This window comes from Eretmochelys imbricata, chromosome 17 (assembly GCF_965152235.1).
Source record: "Eretmochelys imbricata isolate rEreImb1 chromosome 17, rEreImb1.hap1, whole genome shotgun sequence".
Taxonomy (NCBI): domain Eukaryota; kingdom Metazoa; phylum Chordata; order Testudines; family Cheloniidae; genus Eretmochelys; species Eretmochelys imbricata.
In genome coordinates this window covers 10,876,690-10,895,735 of record NC_135588.1, presented here as the reverse complement: position 1 = coordinate 10,895,735, position 19,046 = coordinate 10,876,690, and the positions used below count along the sequence as shown (strand labels likewise).

Here is a 19,046-nt window from a genome sequence, read left to right as displayed (position 1 = left end):
CACAGACCAAGATAAGCAGGTACCAAACTATTGTTACTACATTGAGAAATGGGTATAGGCTGACTTCTAAAACAACTGAAGGGTTCCATAATGTTTCATTTGGTAAGAACAGCCAGGCCAACCTCTAAATTCTTGAGAACATAATTTCTGCTGTGTGTATATAATCATTTTCTTAGGCGCCAGACTCTTGTCGGGCAGAAAGGATTTTACTCTGATAAAATATATTAACCTTTCATGTTAAGTTCATAGGGGAATTTAACAAGGTTTATTTTTTTGTTCTAGCCTCCATTAATTACTTGAACATTTTCCAATATGCTTTCCTAGTTATTAAGTTTCTGGTGGCAAGTTCAGATCTCAGTTCTGTACCCATCTTTTTCCCAATTAGCTCTTAATTTACTTTCCAGCCTTGCAGATTAACTCAAAGTGCAGTCTTTCTAATTTACTGTCCACATTCATAGAAGCCTTGCTCTCATGTCAAGAGAAGCTGCAAAATATTATTTCTCATAACATCATGCTCTGGCTCCCAAATTATTTAGACCTTCTTTGAGAAAATGGAATGCAATTAAAAAAAAATACAGGATATTGACTTTTGACCATAAAACCTTGGCTGGGCGCACACAAAAAGTGTTCCTTCATGTTCAAGTTTTTGTGAGTTTATTAGAGGGAAAAAATGTACCCATTACCATTTGGTGTTGATTCATGGACACTACAACAAAGCAACAACATACAAAATAATTTGGGTTACTGAGTTTTAACAATAAAGTGGGTTTAACTCTATTCAAAGGGCTGAGGCCCACATCCTCAAAGGTAGTGAGGTGCCTAACCCTGAGGTCCGTGCCTGAATCCTCAGTGCACTGGAGCAGCGCTCCTTGAATTGAATTGGAGAGGAAGGTGAATTTTTACCAAGGTTTGGGTCATGTACAGCACCTAACAACACACACAAAGGTCTAAGCTCACTTGGGGCTCCTAGGTGCAATAATTTTTTTTTAATGCAAATAAGCTGAGTGTGTTCTTCCCCCCGCTCCCCCAATCCCTCCAACTTGACCAACCCTCCTCCTCAGACTGCGTGAGTGGAGGGACAGTCAGCCTGTCCCCCATTGTTTCAAGCTATGTGAATTGAAAGTTTGTGCTGACCTGGCTTGCAGCATGAGGAGTGGGTCCATGACTCATCCTGCCAAAGAAAATGGTGTGGCAATCCAGTCGACTATTGCAGTTTCGAGAGAGAGAAACACACACACTGTTTTCAGAAGGTGCTAACAGTACAGTGACTTCCTTGCATATGTGGAAAGACTTTGCACTCACAAATGTGATTGCACAGAGTCTCCAGTGATCGCTCTATTACCTATGGATATTCAGTAATGATAGAATGGCACTGGCATTTTAAGTCTGTGTACGCCTAAATGAATTACCTTGGGTATTTGTGTTCGCTGGAGGGTGATATAGTTTGTAAACTAACACCCAGCTTAGTCACTTTAGCTTAACAATTGTTATGTCACCAGGAGTTGCAGTTTCTTTACTAGACTGACATTTGCTTTTTTTATTGCTCAAGAAAAATAAGCAACATTCATGCAAAAGCCTTGCTGTTGCTGAAGCTGTTTTCTACTGAGCCAGAGTAGCTTCAACTCTAGCAAAGAACAACGGATGTGAGAGCCTTTCCAGTGCCTTTTTCTTTTAAGATGAGAAAGGAGGAGTGGATGAGAGGATGAAAATTTGGAGGATAATTATAAATGGCCCCCGCGTCTTTTTTTTTCCCCGAAGCCGTGTTGCTGAGTTGCAGTAAGTAACAGTAAATCAGTTCTATTGAAACACTGCAAACTCAACAGCTGAACCTTCAAGACAAGGAGCTCTCAGCACTTCCTTGATCTGATGGTTTGAAATTTCTTTCTGGGTAGGAGTTAACAGCAGATCCCCACTGCTATCAGACAGGCACATCTTTTGCCAGCTGGTAGCAAGAAAAAAAAAAAGCCACGAACTCTCTCCAGCCTTTTTTCCATGGAAACCAGCGTTTACAGATGCTCATTTCCTGCTTACTCTTTGCATTTAAAAAAAAGAGAGGGAGAGGGGGAGGAGGACAGGCAGCACCCAGGAAAAAAAGAAGCATAGTTTAATTTTTGTGACAACTTGCAGAAGGATTTCTTCGGGGCTTTTTCTTACATTTTTTCCTTTTTATTTTTTTTATTTTAAATTAATCATTGTTTAAGATTTTCCTTTTGGAGATGGTTGACTTGAACATATATTTTAAGAGGTCTTCTTTTTATTTCTATTAAGTACAAATAGCAGTCAATTTTCTTGAGGGCCCAATCCTGCAGTGTTCTGAGCCTCTTCCGTGTAATGTTAAGGACCTTCTGCTCCCACTGACTCTTATTGAAAGTTGTTGAGGGCACTCAACACTTCTGAGGTCTCATGTGACAATGGCAAAGAATCACAGAAAGAGCGATAAATCATCAGCTGGTGAAAATCAGCATTGCTTCAATGACTTGAAAATAACTCTGCCCACTTGTTTTAGCTAACGTCTGTCCCAGAACTGCTGGGGAGAGGAATCAACAGAGGATGACAAAATTGCTTCTAACACAGTGTTTTCAAATATCCTTTCTTTCCCCTAGGATGGAAGCGGGGGGCTTTATTTTTAGAAGGCCGGATGAACAGGGATTTTTCAAGTGGTATTTGCTCCTGATGATAGAGAATTTTAAGTAACTATAACCACTGACAAGTCTTCAGAAAAAGACAAGGACTTCCAAAACTGTGTCTCTCCTACATGTAAGGAAGTATGAAAAGGGCTTTCTTTTTCTTTCAAGTTCTTTCCACTTATCAAATCAAGGAGAATTTTGAATGAATTCCTAAATCTCTAATATCTGCTTTCCGAATTTATTATTTTTCTTATCTGAAAATTTGAACTATTTCCATGTCAGAGCTGTCAGCAAACATACTAAAAGCTGTAGATTAAAGATTGAAATGTAAAGTTAAACTGCACAGGGCATAACAAACTTTTTCTTTGTAAATTTCAACAGGACAGGCACATGCATTGTATGTCTGTACTGTAAAATCTGCTTCATTTTAAATTTCGCAAAGGCAATGTTAGTTAGAACTGTACAAGTTAAAGGTAGACTGGGATTTAACTACCTCCTAGTGCATCAGCAAGATGGTGGAATGAACATGAAGGTTTACATCACACTCTGCCTCAGGTGCCCTTGATGACCTTGAGCAAGTCATTTAGGCCCAGATCCCGAAAGGTATTTAAGCTCCTAACTAACTTCCAGTGACTTCAGTGGAGGTTAGGAGCCTAAATACCTTTGAAGACCTGGGACCTAGTGTCTCTATGCCTTAGTTATCCATCTGCAAAATGGGTATAACAGTACCTGACTACCTTCCTTGGAGATGTACTGTGAATAGAAATGCAATCTGAGGCATTTAGATACTATGGGGAGAAGGGCCATATAAGTACCATAAAAAGATCATTGCAAAATGCAGACTAAAGGTAGTCCCATTCAGTAGTCCTAGGAACAGCCTGTATCCAGTGGAGCACTTGCATAACTTTAAGCATACCTGTCCCATTGATTTCACTGGGATGCCTCATGCTGCAGTGTTTTTTCTGGTTCAGGGCCACAGAGGAGAGAGCGTCATAGCTCAGGTCCAAGAGACTGATTGTAGATGAAGGAAATGTGGGTAAATTCTTAGAAAACAAGAGTGTGAGCAGGGAGAATACCCACATTTTCCATCCAAAGTATTTGGTCCCTTGTTAAAAATCCACCTGAAGCTTCACATCATATATTGTTCCAACACTACAAAGTGCTACACCTTGAACATGGTGCTCACCTGCCCAAATCTTTACTGGCACAGACAGTTGTGTGCACATATTTCCCTGTTCAGTAAGATAATGATGTATTCCCAAGTCTCATTTATAAACTGCAAAATTTACATCAGAGGCATCCTGAGTTTGAGTCATTGTGCTGTGTCCCCATTTTCCCTGGATTCCATAAAGGTGAGCTCCTCTTATAGGAAATATTACAGCCTTGAAGCTCTCACATGAGTGAAGGATCCAGCATTAGGACAGATGTGCAAGAGTGGCAAAAATGTGATGGGCTAGTCTTGTGGTTCAGGTATCAGACTGGCACTCATGAGATCTATGTTCAAATCCTGGCTCTGCCACTGTGGGATCTTGAGCAAATCACTTAAACTCTGTGCTTCCTTTATCTACCTGTAAAAATAGGGATAACAGTTCCTCTGTCTCTCTCTTTACCTTGTCAGCCCCTTTAGACACAGTCTCTTACTGTATATATGCACAATGTTTCATGGTGAAATGGTGGTCTCAATTAGGGCCTCTAGGTGCTACCATAATGCAAATGGTAAATAGTAATAACCACCCCACCTTTTATTTTTATTACACTTCTTTCAATTTTGACCCATTTGCTGGCAACCAAAACCACCACCACAAAAAACCCCAATAGCCTACTTATTAGCGATGTTTTGGAAGAATGTGGTTGCTTTAATAATACAGTATCCATGCTGTATGAAGTGCCTTTCATAACAGGCATCAAAAGCTTCTCTTCACACAAAAAAAGAATAATTCAGAGCTTATGTAAAACCAATGGGATATATTCAGTGCTGTTTTTAAACCTGGAAATAGAATTAGCTTGTAGGTATTACATAGCTCTGAGGCATAGCTGGTAAAGCCTCTGGCACCTGGGGGTGTGAAGTGATTCATCAACACCTACACAGGGAACTGCATTCCATAGTGTACTGGAGGCTAGAGAGAGTTCAGCTAAGCAAGGCGAAGGCCCTATGATCTTGTGGATTTACTGTCAAATTTTAAAACCCATTTGAAATAGTGTGAGAGTCTGCTGTCCTGAATGACAAATGGGGGTGGGGAAAGCCCAAACATATTGGACTAGCTGAAGCATGTCTGTGAAGCAAGTTCTGGAAGACCAAATCATGAGGAATTAAAATGCTGTAATTCATCCATGAGGTGTCAAAGGCATGGGAAAGCATTTGAGACTCGGGAAAGCGACAGCCGGCCAAATTCTCTAATGGTGTAACTGTTGAAGCCAGTGGAATTCAATCAGCAGAGAATCTGGCCCATCATTTCAACCTGTCGGTTAGTAGAAGATTTTTGCTATTCAGGTGCAGCTCTGACTGAAGAGACAAATGAACAAGAGGTAGGAGAAGGAAGAATGGTCAAGTAGTTAGGGCACTAGCCTTGGACTTAGGAGAACTGGTCCTCCACAGGCTTTCTGTGTGGCCTTGGGTTAGTCACTTAGGCCTTGTCTACACTACCGAGTTTTGTCGCCAAAACTGCCATTTGTCGACCCAAACAGTGAGTGCGTACACACTGCAAGGCGACTTTTGTCAAGGAGAATACCCAGTTTTGGTGATTAAAATACATCTACCCTCATGACAGATTTACGTCTTTTTTTTTTCTCTCTACATTTTTGTCGACACAGTGCAAGTGTAGACACCACGCTTCATTTCATCACTTTAATTGGCCTCCGGGAGGTGTTCCACAATGCCCATCCTGACTGCTCTGGTCAGCAATTTGAACTCCACTGCCCTACGGCCAGGTAAACAATGCCCCTCCCCCTTAGAAGCCCTGGGAATTTTTGAAATTCCGTTTCCTGTTTGCTTGGCATGGAGAGGTCTCATCACATCTTCCCAAGTGACCATGGGTTATTGCAGCAAACGCTCTCCTGCTTGGACCACTGCAGAGCTGTTGGATCTGCTCAGTATGTGGGGAGAGGAGGCTGTGTGGTCCCAGCTGTGCATGAGCCACAGGAATTGGGATACCAATGGGCAGATTTCTCAAGGCATGTGCGAAAATGGCTATGATCAGGACATGTTGCAGTACAGAGCAAAGATAAAGGAGCTGAGGCAGGCGTACCATAGGGTGAGGGAGGCAAACCATCACTCAAGTGCTTTACCTAAGACCAGCCAGTTCTATAAGAAGCTGGATGCTATCCTTGGTGGCAACCCCACCTCCATCACCAAGAGCCCCATAGATACTACAGAGCGCACAGAGGCGGTGGAAAGAGGCCTGGAGGATGAAGTTATTGACGAAGACGTGAAGTTAGATGAGGATGTGAAGCTCCCAGCTGGGTTGTCTAGTGGGGCTGGCAGCCAGGAACTGTTCTCCACTCCAGAGGTGTCTAGCCAGTCCCGCAAGGTGGTCTGGTGCCAAAATTGGAATGTGTGCGCCATATATCACCCCTCCACCGTTAGGGAAAGCCATCTCTGCAAAGCCCTCCGCTATTTCACGCACATTTCCCAGAGTCACAGTCCTTTGTAGCAGGATGCGATTTATTGCTCTGCATACCTGCAGTAAAGCAGTCCCAACGGTCGACTTCCCCACAAATTGATTCATGACTGACCAGTGGCAGTCTGGAGTTGCCAGCGTCCACACAGCAATTGCCACACGCTTCTCTACCGAGAGGACAGCTCTCATTCTGGTGTTCTTGTGCCGTAAGTCTGGAGCGAGCTCTGTGCACAGTTCCAGGAAGTTTCTGCATCTGAAAGTTCTGTAGCCACTGCTCGTCATCTGACACCTGCATGACTATACGATCCCACCATTCAGTGCTTGTTTCACGAACCCAAAAGCGACAGTCTACCCTATGCACCTGCTCTGTGAATGCCAAAAGCATTCTAAAGTTGCTCCTATCCATGTCACACAGAATGTCGGGGGCCTACAAGTCTTCAGTTAGAAACTTCATGGTTTAACTGCACTGCCATCCATGATGTCTTCATGACAATTATCAGAGCATAGGAGAGAAGTGCGGGATCCATCCCTTCTCACAAAGATGCCAGGGTGCACAGTAAAGAAGGGCCTTTGAAAAAAATGCCGTGAAAGAAAGCCGGAAGTGCATGTTGTGCTGGGACAGAAAGCAATGCATCATGGGACATTCAACACACCTCAAGATGCACCCCGATCCACTCTGTCGTCCCACAACACTTAGCAACAGAAGGACTGTGGAATAGGTACCCACAGTGCATTGCTCACACTGTCGATAATGGTGCCCCCACTGTGGATGCGATCTGCCAACAGAGGGAGCAAGTGTGAACACGAAATTGCAAATTTTTTTATGACCTTTGGGTGTGGACATCACTTTTGTCGACACAAATTGGTAGTGTAGACATGGCCTTAGTATGTGTCTACACTGCCCAAAAAAACCCACAAAAAAACTGGCAGTACCAACTCCCGGAGCCAAGGGCTGTGGGACTAAAAATAGCAGTGTAGACATTCCGGCTCAGGCTGGAGGCTGGACTCTGAGATCCTTTCTCCCTTCTCCTCCTTCCCTTCACCCTTCCCCTCCCCCTCCCCCCGCCCCCGGCCGGGTTTTACAGCCCAGGCCCGAATGTCTAGACTATTATTTTTAGCACCACAACCAGAATCAACTGACCCCCACAGCTCAGAGATTTGGTGCCACGGGTTTTTCTTTGCAGTGTAGATGTATAAGTAATGTAGTTAAAGTCCAGGAATGCCAGATTTTTATAATGGCATGTAATGGAGATAAGTGGATGGATAGGAGTCATTAAGGACTTCTGGGAAGCGTAACAGTTTGTCAGATGAAATAACGACTAATATTTAAATTGAATATGGCTCACAGACACTTCTTGTCCCAACGTTCTCTATTCAGACTGGGATTTTCAAAGGAGGCAGATGGAGTCTGGCGTCCCCGCCTCATTCCTTTAAAGCCAATGCAAGCAACTCTGTGTTGGGCACGAAGGCGTTCCAGGCCCTCCAGTTTCAATAAGTCCATTTAAAAAAAAAAGAGAGAGAGAGAGAGAGAGAGAGAGAAAAGAAACCCACAACACAGCAGTGAATCTAGGAATCCAGGTCAACTGACTTGGGCTCGCATTGCAGGGCTAAAAATAACCGTGTAAATGTTCAGGCTTGGGCTGGAGCCTCTGCTTTGAGACCACCTCCCCCTCCCCTTCCACTCACCCCACCCAGTACCTGCTCCTGAATGTCTACGCAGCTATTTTTAGCCCCGCAGCATGAGCTCCACCAGCCCGAGTCAGTTGACTGGGGCTCTGAGACTCATTGCCAGGGTCTTTTTTTTTTCTTTTTTTGCTGGGTAGACATACTCTCAATGATGTAGCCAGGCACACATCAAGTTGGTATTTCTCAATACGGGCATTAAGGGAAATAGAGAGGATGTTGGTGGGCCTCCCCACTCACAATGAGATTTGCTCCCCCCCCCCCCCCCATACCATGCCACCCTTACTTCTGCACTGCTGCTGGGCGTGCCACTGCCTTCAGAGATGGGCACCCAGCCGGTAGCCGCCACTCTTTGGCCATCCAGCTCTTAAGGGCTTAGTCTGTCAGCCCCGTGCATGGCTGACAGCCGGAGACTCAGCATGTGTGGGGACTGACCCGCTTGCACCCCCACGTAATAACCTTGCAACCCCCTGAGGGGTCACAGCCCCCAGTTTGAGAACCCCTGATAGAGCAATATAAAAAAGTCATATGTATGAAATTTTAGTTGGGACGGACTTGCTTTGGCTTTTTATGTAGCCCATTGTAAAACTAGGCGAATATCTAGATGGGTTGGCGTAGCCCCGGAAGACCTCTGCAAATCCCCAGGTACCCCTGGTTGAGGAACACTGTACTAATCAATGCAATTAAGATCCGAAGAATCCATTCCAAGTACACAAAGCTAAGAGCAGAAACAGATCAGTTAGCTTACAAGCAGAACATCCAGTGACTACCAGAACCTAGTGGAAAAGACAAATAATGTTGAAGCCAACGTAAGTTTGTCCAGAAAAGACATACTGTAATGAATTTTAAATTAATTTCAGCAAGATCAAAACAAACTTAAAAAAAATTAAAAGGTGCATGTGCAATCACAAGACTGGGATAGCCAAATGTCAGAATCAGGCTCCAACACTTCAAAAACAGTTGTCGTACTCTGGTCTCATATGTACCCATCTGCACATGCCAGTCCAGCTGAGTTAACGTCTAACACAGTTTGGCTGTGTAAGATGATGGAATGACCATGCTGCTCTGAACAGAAGACACACTTGTTGAATGTGGTCCAAACTTGCCTTCCTTTTTTTAGTAATGACAGACATCCACGTAAGCTTGGTTTTACCCTCTGGCCCTTTGTGGCAGACCCGAGTTCCGTCTGCATCAGAAAAGCCCTCCAATCTTCCTTGTATTCTGAGACTGGCATTAACTCGTCATACCTGACCCTTCCTCCGAGTGGCTTGGCAAAAAGTGCCTCTGCTTCAAGATTACCCAACAAAAGACCTTGTTTTACCACCTCTAGAGTTGTCCCCTATGACATGTGCAACTCACGTTGCCACTCAGCTATCTCTGGGATGAATGTGGTGTAAATGATTCCAAAGCTAGATAAAATTTCAGCCATGCTAAGCTGGCAGGTTTTTGGTTTTTTTTTTAAATACCTTGCTCTCTGTTGCAGATGTGGGCCTCGGGTCCCTGTAGAGTGCATGGGGATAGTTAAGTGCCTAAGAAAGGGATTTCCAAAAGCCAGCCAGCTGAGCAGGCACCTGCCTAAGCTAGCCAGGAGTGAAATAATAAGAACAGGGTCGAGGAGGGTGTGGGCACCAAGCAACTGACCTGGCTGATGAGGTGCCTCCTTCCACTCAGGATCCTCCACTGCTGACCCACTTCTGAAGTTAGACAGCTAAGCCAGGTCCGCTACTTAGGGAGCCCATATCTTAACAGCTGAAACCATCTTCCTCCCCCACTCCATATCCTGCTTGTTCTCAAATCTCCTCACCCTCTGCCCCCAGGCTGTTTTCTGGGCGGGTGCCATGCTGCCCCTCTACCTGTTGATGGCCTCCTCTTGCTGTGGGATCTGACAGGTATCAAGTCTTGGGCTAGGGCTTCTGAGCAGCTCATTAGTTGTGGGGTTGGCACCATCTGAGCTGCAACCTTGAGAATGCCAGTGGTGGATTTGGGCACCATTGGTCTGTTTACATGCCTGAGTCCCTTCCAAGGGTATATCAACAGCGCATAGGCCATATGGTGGCATGTAGAGTATATATATATTGCAGGATCCCTAGCACGGGTATAACAGCAGGAAAATGCTCCAGCAGGGAGAGGCAAGGGGGAAAGGCTCTGGCCATGGCCGGAGCCTTTCGTTGATATCTGTAGCTACCACACCACTGCATGGACTTACCCCGCTTTTAAGAGTAGCGTGTAGCTACACATGCCCTGCACATGGCCAACAGTGATTTGCAGTGCAGTTATAGCCTAAGAGGCAATGAGTATTTATAAATCCATGGTCCTTGTGGCTGTGTTAGAGCATCATTTCTTGCAGCCATTTGTCTACTGCATGGGCAAAGAATGCACAAAATGTGAGTTTACAGCTATTGGTCCCAAAGCTTCCAGCTACAGAAATATCATTAAAATGATGGAGTCCCTAATCCAAAGTCAATGGGAGTCTTTCCATTGACTTGAATGGGTTTGGATCCAGCCGGTAGTCAACTTTAGCACCGCTTGTTTTTCTGAGGCTCCAACAATTGTACATTTATTTCCATCATCTTTGCTGCTGGCTTTGTAGCTCACTTGCTTTTTCTCTAACCCATTTTTGATCCATGAAATAGATAATTAAATCTGTGCCCTCAAACAGGGAGCACTTTTATTCTGTAAACATTATTGAATAACGTCTAAGAACATCAGGGCAGGAGTACCACTGAGCAATGTGTGTGTGCGCGTTTGTGGGACATGCTGCAAACACAAAGTTGTTTTGGTGCGGTTATAAAAACAAGCAAAGGAACCATTCTGTTTGAGGGAGCGGTAATTAACGCCCCATCTGGTGCAAGGCCGACATGCAGAGCAGCCCCAAAATAATCCTCAAGGCAGCAGAGGGGCTTAGAAAACAGTGGGAAGCCATTAAACGACTATTATTGAGGTTGGATAGCGACGAGGGAAGGGGTGGTACTATAAAAATCCTGATTGTCAGACCCTCAGCCCAGGCAGCAGAAATCCGGCCATAGCCTCGGGTCTTGTGTTATAAGATCCATTGGGCCCCCCACCCTGTCCTGCTTTCACCCTAACAATTGGGTTCTGAAATGTTGCAAACCATGTGAGGGTGAATAGGGGAGAATGACATGAGCAATTGAGGAGGATGTCTCTGAATCCAGCCACTCCCAGTTCATATTAGCTTCCTCTGCCTTCAGAAAAAAGTCTGGGGTTCTTATTCTCTAATATTCCTCTCCTTTCTTTTTCTTTTCACTTCAATATTTTTTCCTCACAAATGTAGTCAAGCAACGCCGGAGTTCAGTGCAGCAAGACTTCAGTGTCTAGGGCCCTACCAAATTCACGGTCCACTTTGGTCAATTTCACGGTTATAGGATTTTTAAAATGGTAAATTTCATGATATCAGCTACTTGAATCTGAAATTTCATGGTGATGTAATTGTAGGATCCTGACTCCAAAAAGGAGTTGTGGGGGGGGTCACAAGGTTATTGCAGGGGGGCGTTGTGGTACTGCTACCCATACTTCTGCCCTGCTGCTGGCGGCGGTGCTGCCTTCAGAGCTGGGCAGCTGGAGAGCGGCGGCTGCTGGCTGGGAGCCCAGCTCTGAAGCCAGAGCCGCCGCCACCAGCAGCACAGAAGTAAGGGTGGCCTGGTCTGGTATTGCCACCCTTACTTCTGCTGGGCATCTAGCCAACACTTATCACTCCTCACTCTCTAGATGCCCAGCTCTGAAGGCAGCGCAGAAGTAAGGGTGGAAATACTGCAACCCCCTTAAAATAACCTTGACCCCCCCCCGTAATGCCCTTTTGGGTCAGGACCCCCCAATTTGAGAAACGCTGGTCTCCCCTGTGAAATCTGTATAGTACAGGATAAAAGCACAAGACCAGATTTCACGGAGGGAGATCAGATTTCATGGTCCGTGATGTGTTTTTCACAGCCGTGAATTTGGTAGGACCCTACTCATACAGACATCTTCATTGTAATCTGTTAAGGGTTTAAGCCACTTCCATTGCAGCATGTAAATTCTCCTGAGCACAGTGGAACAACTGCAGTACTAGGTTTCAGAGTAGCAGCTGTGTTAGTCTGTATTCGCAAAAAGAAAAGGAGGACTTGTGGCACCTTAGAGACTAACAAATTTATTTGAGCATAAGCTTTCGTGAGCTACAGCAGGGAGCAGGCAGCAAGATTCCTCTGCATACTTCAGAAGAATGTTTGATAATGTATGTTGACTGCAGCAGCACAGAATTGGGTGAGATAGGGAAGAGTCGGGGGTGTGGCCATTAGGTCAGCAATCACGCAGCTCCTCTGGCTTATGCTTATATATAAGGATTGTTGCAATGACCCCCACAACCTGTGATAAAGTCACAGCTATGGAACAGAAATCCTGGTGTTACTTCCTAGTGAAGACCATTCCATGGAAGTACTCAGGCACAATGTAAGAACCTATGTAAAATAAATTCCCTGCCACTACACTGATCCCTTCATCTGGGCTTTGTTCAGAGGTCCAGATTTTGGCCTTTAGACGTTACAAGCCTGATTTTCGTAAGTACAACCAGAACTCTGACTGAAATCAGCTGGCACTCAGAATCCTGGAAATTATGCTCCTGTGTGTTTGTTAAATGCATACATATTTATTATTTAAAAGCCTATATATTGAGAATTGAAATCTATACCATGATATGATAAATCTATGCTATGTACATTTGTGTGTTTGTGTCTAGCTATCTGTCTTTCCATAACCTATACATCTCATACCCATATCTTTCTACTTATAGGTCAACAGGTATATGCACACACGAGCTGGTCAGCAAAAATAATGTATGTGCTGAATTTTTTTATCTATTTGACCAGCTCTAATATACAGGCATATAAAAGGCACATAAGTCAAAATGCTGCCCTCATTTATAGCCTTGCATGGCATTGACCTCAGCAAGGTGGGATGGTGTAACTGAAGGCAAAGTTTGGTCCATTTTGTGTGTACGGGGTGTGCTATAATCTTCAATGGAATGGTAGCCTTGTAATCTTTGCAGTGTTGTTGAAGATGCACACTTCTGTGCTTGTATGCGCAGTCACTATCGGAATGGAGGATTGAGTTTATTAATGACTGCAGTAGAGTTGATTGGAAACTTTTTGACACCTCTTTTTTGGCCAAAAAATGCCAGTTTCTTGAAACCAGAGCTGCTTGCGAAACAGTGTTGGGTTTGACAAATTTCCCAGCTCAAGAAAAGTGTCAAAACATTTTGTTTTGAAATTTTGGAAATAAAAAATTCTAATATTCTGGTTCAAAATAACATTTCATTTCAAAATTTGTTTGACTGTAAAAAAAAAAAAAAAGTCTGAAAGGTCAAAATTGAAACAAAATGTTTCAAAACTTTAAATGAAGGGAAAAAAATTCAGTTCACAAGTATTTTCGAGATTTTGACATTTCGTCCTGATTTGACCTAAGAGAAATTTTTGAACTCTCTACAATATTCACAGAATGGAAATATTGTTTCCCACCAACTCTAGACTGCAATGGAATCAAAAAAGAAAGTCAGACTAGTATACATTTATGGGTCTTCCTCCCACCCTGCTTCTACAATTTCTATAGTATTAGCCAAAATTTAATTTCAAAGGCATCCTGCTATCGCTTGTACTGGTGCTTTTGCAAGAATCACTGTGCTGGAGAATTGGTCAGCAGAACAAGTGTGTCTGAATAAATAACTTGTTACACTACACACAGGAAACTTGTACACTAAAACCTAAAGCAGAGTAATTACTCTGGAGATCAGTTGTCCAAGTTTTCTGCAAGTGAAAAATAATTTGTTCCTCATGGACAAATGTTTGACTAAAAGTGTTCTTTTCTCTGTAAAATGTATAGAGTCTGTAACATATACATGTCTCAATTAAAGGTAGACCCAAACCAAAAAAAACTGGACCCAGATCTTCTTGATTTTTGGAGAAGTTTGGATTCAGCTTCTGTACCTGAACCCATTTTAATTAGAACTTACAGTCAAAATAGACAATTCAGGCAAGGAGCTTTATTGCTAAAGCTGGTTGGGAATCTTTCAACTAAATGTTTTTTTTATAGGAAAATGCTAATTAATCAAAACCAGAACTTCCCACAAGAATATGAGTTTCGAAGAATTTTTCATTTGATTAAAAAAAATTGAAATGTTTCAGCAATGTCGGCGTCCCACTTTGACATTTTCTGAATGCAATATTTGAGGTTTTTGTTTGAAACCATTTAAAATATTTTTATAATATAAAAGTTGAAATCAAAATGAAACGTTTTGATTGGCTTGAACCAAATTTTGTGGGGAGGGAGAGTTGTTTGCAAAAACTCTCATATCCTCCCAGAACAGGAAAACTATTTCTTGCCCAGTTCTAATTATTATCCCTATTTTACACAGGGGGAAACAGAAGCACAAAGATTTACTAATCCCAAATCTCCTGGATGCCAGTCAAGTGTCTTAACGACAAGACTGTCCTTCCTTTAAATTCTCTTAAATTCTCTGTTTACAATAAATCCATGCACGTGCAGAGATAATGATGTTCTTTAAGTGGGGGGGGAGATTTTTATGTGAGATCCTGTAAAAGCTAGGCTTTAATTTTCATCCTTAGAAGCCCACCTGCATTTTATGTTCCACAGCAGCAAAGGAGAAAAGCTTCAAGCTAAAACTCACATGAAAAATAGTCAACTATCTGCAACTGTCAGGTGCTAGCTGAAGAGGTAGAAGTACCTCTTTTTATAGAGCTATACGTAGCCAATAGTAATAAATCATTGCCACAGAATGGGGCTTAGAACAGTGGTGATTGTCACTAAAAGTAAATGACACAGTGACTTTGTAAAAAACATTGAAAGGGACTGGAAACCGAACAATAGGATTTTCTCTGTCTGTGGGGAGCGGGGGGAGAATAACATGTCCTTTTAAACCAAGGTTGTCAGTCTTAGAATTCTAATCCCCATGTAGTTTGTTGAGCCAAGATCACGTATGTTCATAGCAGTCATTTGTCCACCTACTCAGGATCATATCAATTATGATGCCAATCAGAGCAAAGCACAGCTTGGGCCCAAGTCTGTACTGACGTCCGTGGGACTAGGTGTGGAGTGAAGCGCTATTCAGCATGAGTAAGGATGGCAGAATAGTCCTCTGGAAGGTTTTCATGCATCACCTCCATCTGAGCTGGGGTGAGTGTCATGATAGAAATAATTATTATTCTGTCAGAGGGGCAATTCCTGGAGTGGAACTAGTCAGAGCATTAGCCAATAAATGCTTGTCCGCAGTACAATGTCCTTCCCAGAAGATCATTTCAGGACTAATGACATTCAAACTGTCACTGGTAAATCAGTTTGGTGATACTGTAAGGCATGAAGACAAAGGGCAATGGAGTAACATCTGTTTACACCAGTTGAAGATCTGCCCCAAAATATCTACTCTCGGGCTCGAACACCCTGTGTTCAAACTGTCTTTACTGGTTTCTTTGTCACCAGTACCTGAAATGTGGAGATTCTCCAGGATGACAGAATGGGAAATGTTCCTTGCATAGTTTCCACTTTTAACTACAATTGGCATTTAAATATTTCTAACTTTCCCCCTTCTTTTTGGTCCAGTAATGGCAGAGGCAATCCGAGCTCAGTAGGCTTGGGAGTGATGGAAGACAGAGACTGCTATTGCTAATATTTTAAAATCACATGTAAAAGCCTTCCGCGCTCATTTCTGCGCCTGGAAGGCTCACAAGATCAAGCCTTCCATGTGTGGAAATGAGCGAGGAAGGTTTTTGCATGTGTTCCTGTACCTGTTAATAAACATGATGTGCCTCCAGAGCTATTTTTAAGATCTGGTATGGTCTTTTACAGGTATGGATTGTCACCTATCTTCATTAACAGCTGTGCTGTATTAAAGCTGCCCAGAATGATTATGATAAAGAGAGAGAAGTGCTCATCAGACATATTCTGTTGTCTCCTATTTATTATGCTACTGTATAGATTATGGCAGACCATGGCTTATGATGACGTGTGACTGCTGTGACTGTCAAAACTGCAGATGACAGGTGCAATATATGGTTTAAAACAAACTTTTAAGCTTAATATGTTACCCAAGTTATGTATATGAAGGAGGCAATAATGCAATTCTGTGGGAACAGTAGTTATGCTAACACTTTGCACTTCTCTACCGCCTTGCATTTGAAAATCTCAAAGTGCTTTATAAATGTTAGCATAAAATTAATGATGATAAATTGGGAAGGGACATTGGCTTAAGCCTTGAAACATGGACATTCAATCTTCAGTTATTAGAGATCAAGATAAGACCTAATACAGAGGGCAGATGGTCCATACCTGACTACGGTGGGGTTCTTATTCCTTCCTCTGAAAGCAGTTGTACTGGTCGCTATCAAAGATAGGAAATGGACCTTTAGTTTGAAATGATCTAGCAATTCCTATGTTCCATTTCTGCATCTGAGTATCAGTTTTCTAACACAGACAGCATGAAATCCTGCCCTATTTGAAATTAATGGGAGTTTTGCCATTGATTTCAAATGGGGCCACCCATATAGATTCCACTCATAACTTCTGAACGTTGAAATAGGTTGTTAAGTAATGGACACTTTTCAGCGGGTTGTGGAATTCTGTGTTACATAGAGTATGACCAGACTTTTTTTCATCTCCATAGTTGATTGAGATTTGCATATTTACATATTTTAAAATGGGTCAAAGAACTAGGTGCATATTTTCTATCCCACAACTTAAAACCCCTTGCAACATTTTCTTATGCTTGTTCCTGAAGTATGTTGGCCTTGACCCTTGATTACTTTAAATTCCACGAGTGGACATCCATTATACTGTACCATTCCCATCTTTATCAAATGACATTGCTTCCCCAAAATTATTCCAGTACAATTATCATAATATACTTTCTAGAGAGATCTTATATTTTTGCTAAGGTAAAAGGGCTTCTGAGATTTAAAACAAAACAAAAAATCCTGAAGTATGCGAAGCCCTGCCCATTTGAAATGTGCTCACTCGCACCTCTTTCCCTCTGTCTACATGGCTTCTCTGTCCTATCCAATGATGATGCCATGGCATTGTGTGGTGTTCAGTGGCTGTACAGTCCGAGCCTGGAGGAGCAAGATCTTGATTGTGCAGGCTCCCACTGAGGAGTTGGCACAATGCTTGGCCCCTTTTTCCCCGGTCAGTTGTTTTGGTTTTGTGTGTGTGTGTGTGTGTGTTTGTGTTTGCATCTGTTTTCCTTAAGGCATTTACAACCTTTTTTGATCGTTGTTCTCCATTCGGGTCTGTGCTTGGCTATGTCTTCTGAGCTACCATGGTTTATGCTGCATAAGGTCTGATTCCACTTAAAGGTGTCTTTGAATCATTTGCAGCTACAACAGAAAACCACTGTGCAACAGCAGACTCCCCAAATTCTGACATGACATGTCCCTCTAAGCTCAGCTTTGAGGGTGATTAACTCAGTGCTGGGTGTGTTTTTTGCTTTTTCAAGGATGTTAATGTTTGACACTTATCTTGCCAGTGGATCTTCAGACTAGAGCAGAGACAGCACCTATGAAATTTTTCATGTTGCTTACTGTGTCTGAAGTAAACGGTCTGTGCCCTATAAAAGGGATGCTATCACTGTTGCATTGTATATCATCCTTTTTATTGACTGTTTGATGGTATGCTGGTTGAGTATCCTACATCAGTCTTTCAAAAGCCTGGTTTGCCTTTCATTTTCTATGTGATATGTTTTTGATCCAGGGAACCATCACTTGAGTTGGTACTGCCAAGGTATGTAAAGTGATTGACGCTCTTTATTTCTATACCATCAATGGTGGTGGTTGTCTCAATGGTAATGGTCGAAGGAACTGGTTGGACGAGTTTGCTCTAGGTTGAGGGTGAATCCAAACTGTTCGTTTGTTTTGCCCCTGATAACCTATTAAGGATAAGCTGTAGGTCACATTCACAATGACTAAATAGAGCACCATCATCCAAAAAAACGGCTTCACATAGGAGTTTCTCAAGAACTTTTGTCTTTGCAGTAAACCTTCGGGGATTGAAGAGTTTGCCATCAATTCTATACCTTATGTAGATGCCCTTTTTGAGGATTGTCCATTGCATAATTCAGAACAGACCAAAAAGTTCAGTGCTGGCATCCAGCTTTGTTTCATCCCATTAAGTATGGGAAGTGGTTTAGAGAGGCCACCATCTGAGAATACTAGACCAGTTATATCTTGAGGAATTGAAGTATAATGTTAATGAATTTGGTGTGACAGGCAAACTTTTCTAGAATTTTCCAGAGGCAATTTTCTGCACACAGTGTTAAATACTACTTTTTGGATCAATGAAGACAGCATACAGTTCCACGTTTTATTCAATGCCTTTTTCCTGAATTTGTCTCAATAAAAATCATGTCTGTTGTAATACAACCTGATCTAAAACTGCATTGGGTCTCCAGTAGAAACATCTCTAATACTGTTCCGACAAGCCAATTGAGCAAAATACAGGCAGGGATTTTACTATCTACATATAGCAGGGAAAGACCCCAGTAGTTACTACAATCAGATTTGTTGTCTCTTTTTGTATAGCAAAATTAGGATTGCATCTCTGAAGTCCTGAGGAATTTTATTCTGCTTCCCAAATGTCCTTAGTGATTTCATGTAGATAGTTGACAGTTTTGTGGCCTGCAGGTTTAAATATCTCGGTTGATGTGCTGTCTTTTTGTCTGGTGATTTACCTGATTTGATCTGTTTCATTGCTTTTTCCTCCCCACCCCACTGCATCAATGGAGAATGGCTGGGTGATTTCTTCATTGGTGGGTGCTGAGTAAGTTCCTCTAGTACCTATGGGGAGATGGTTGAGTAGCTCCATGAAGAGCCGCTGCCACCCATCTTTCAGAGACACCTCTGTGGTCCTTGTTCAGATGGATCTGCCTCAATCTCTTGAGTGGAAACGCCACTGTACAGTCTTAATGACCTGAAGCATTCAAATATCATGACTCAGGCCTGAACAAATTATAAATACCTTTTAAAATCATGATTTTTAAAAATAATAAATGGTGGGTTCTTTATGGATCCTGAGCCTTTGGGGTGCACTTGGGTCACGTTTTCAAGAATTTTTCCTGGACCAGGACTGT

At 42.7% G+C, this 19,046-nt stretch overlaps 1 protein-coding gene across 1 annotated transcript in view; it reads left to right on the top strand.

The window, feature by feature from the left end:
• Nucleotides 1-5,656: 5,656 nt before the first annotated feature.
• The window catches only part of EXO5 (exonuclease 5), a 95,350-nt gene continuing 81,960 nt past the window's right edge, over nt 5,657-19,046 (top strand). The window contains exon 1 of the mRNA XM_077836935.1: nt 5,657-6,070. Coding sequence (XP_077693061.1) covers nt 5,657-6,070 — 414 coding nt within the window. The remainder of the gene's footprint in view (nt 6,071-19,046) is intronic.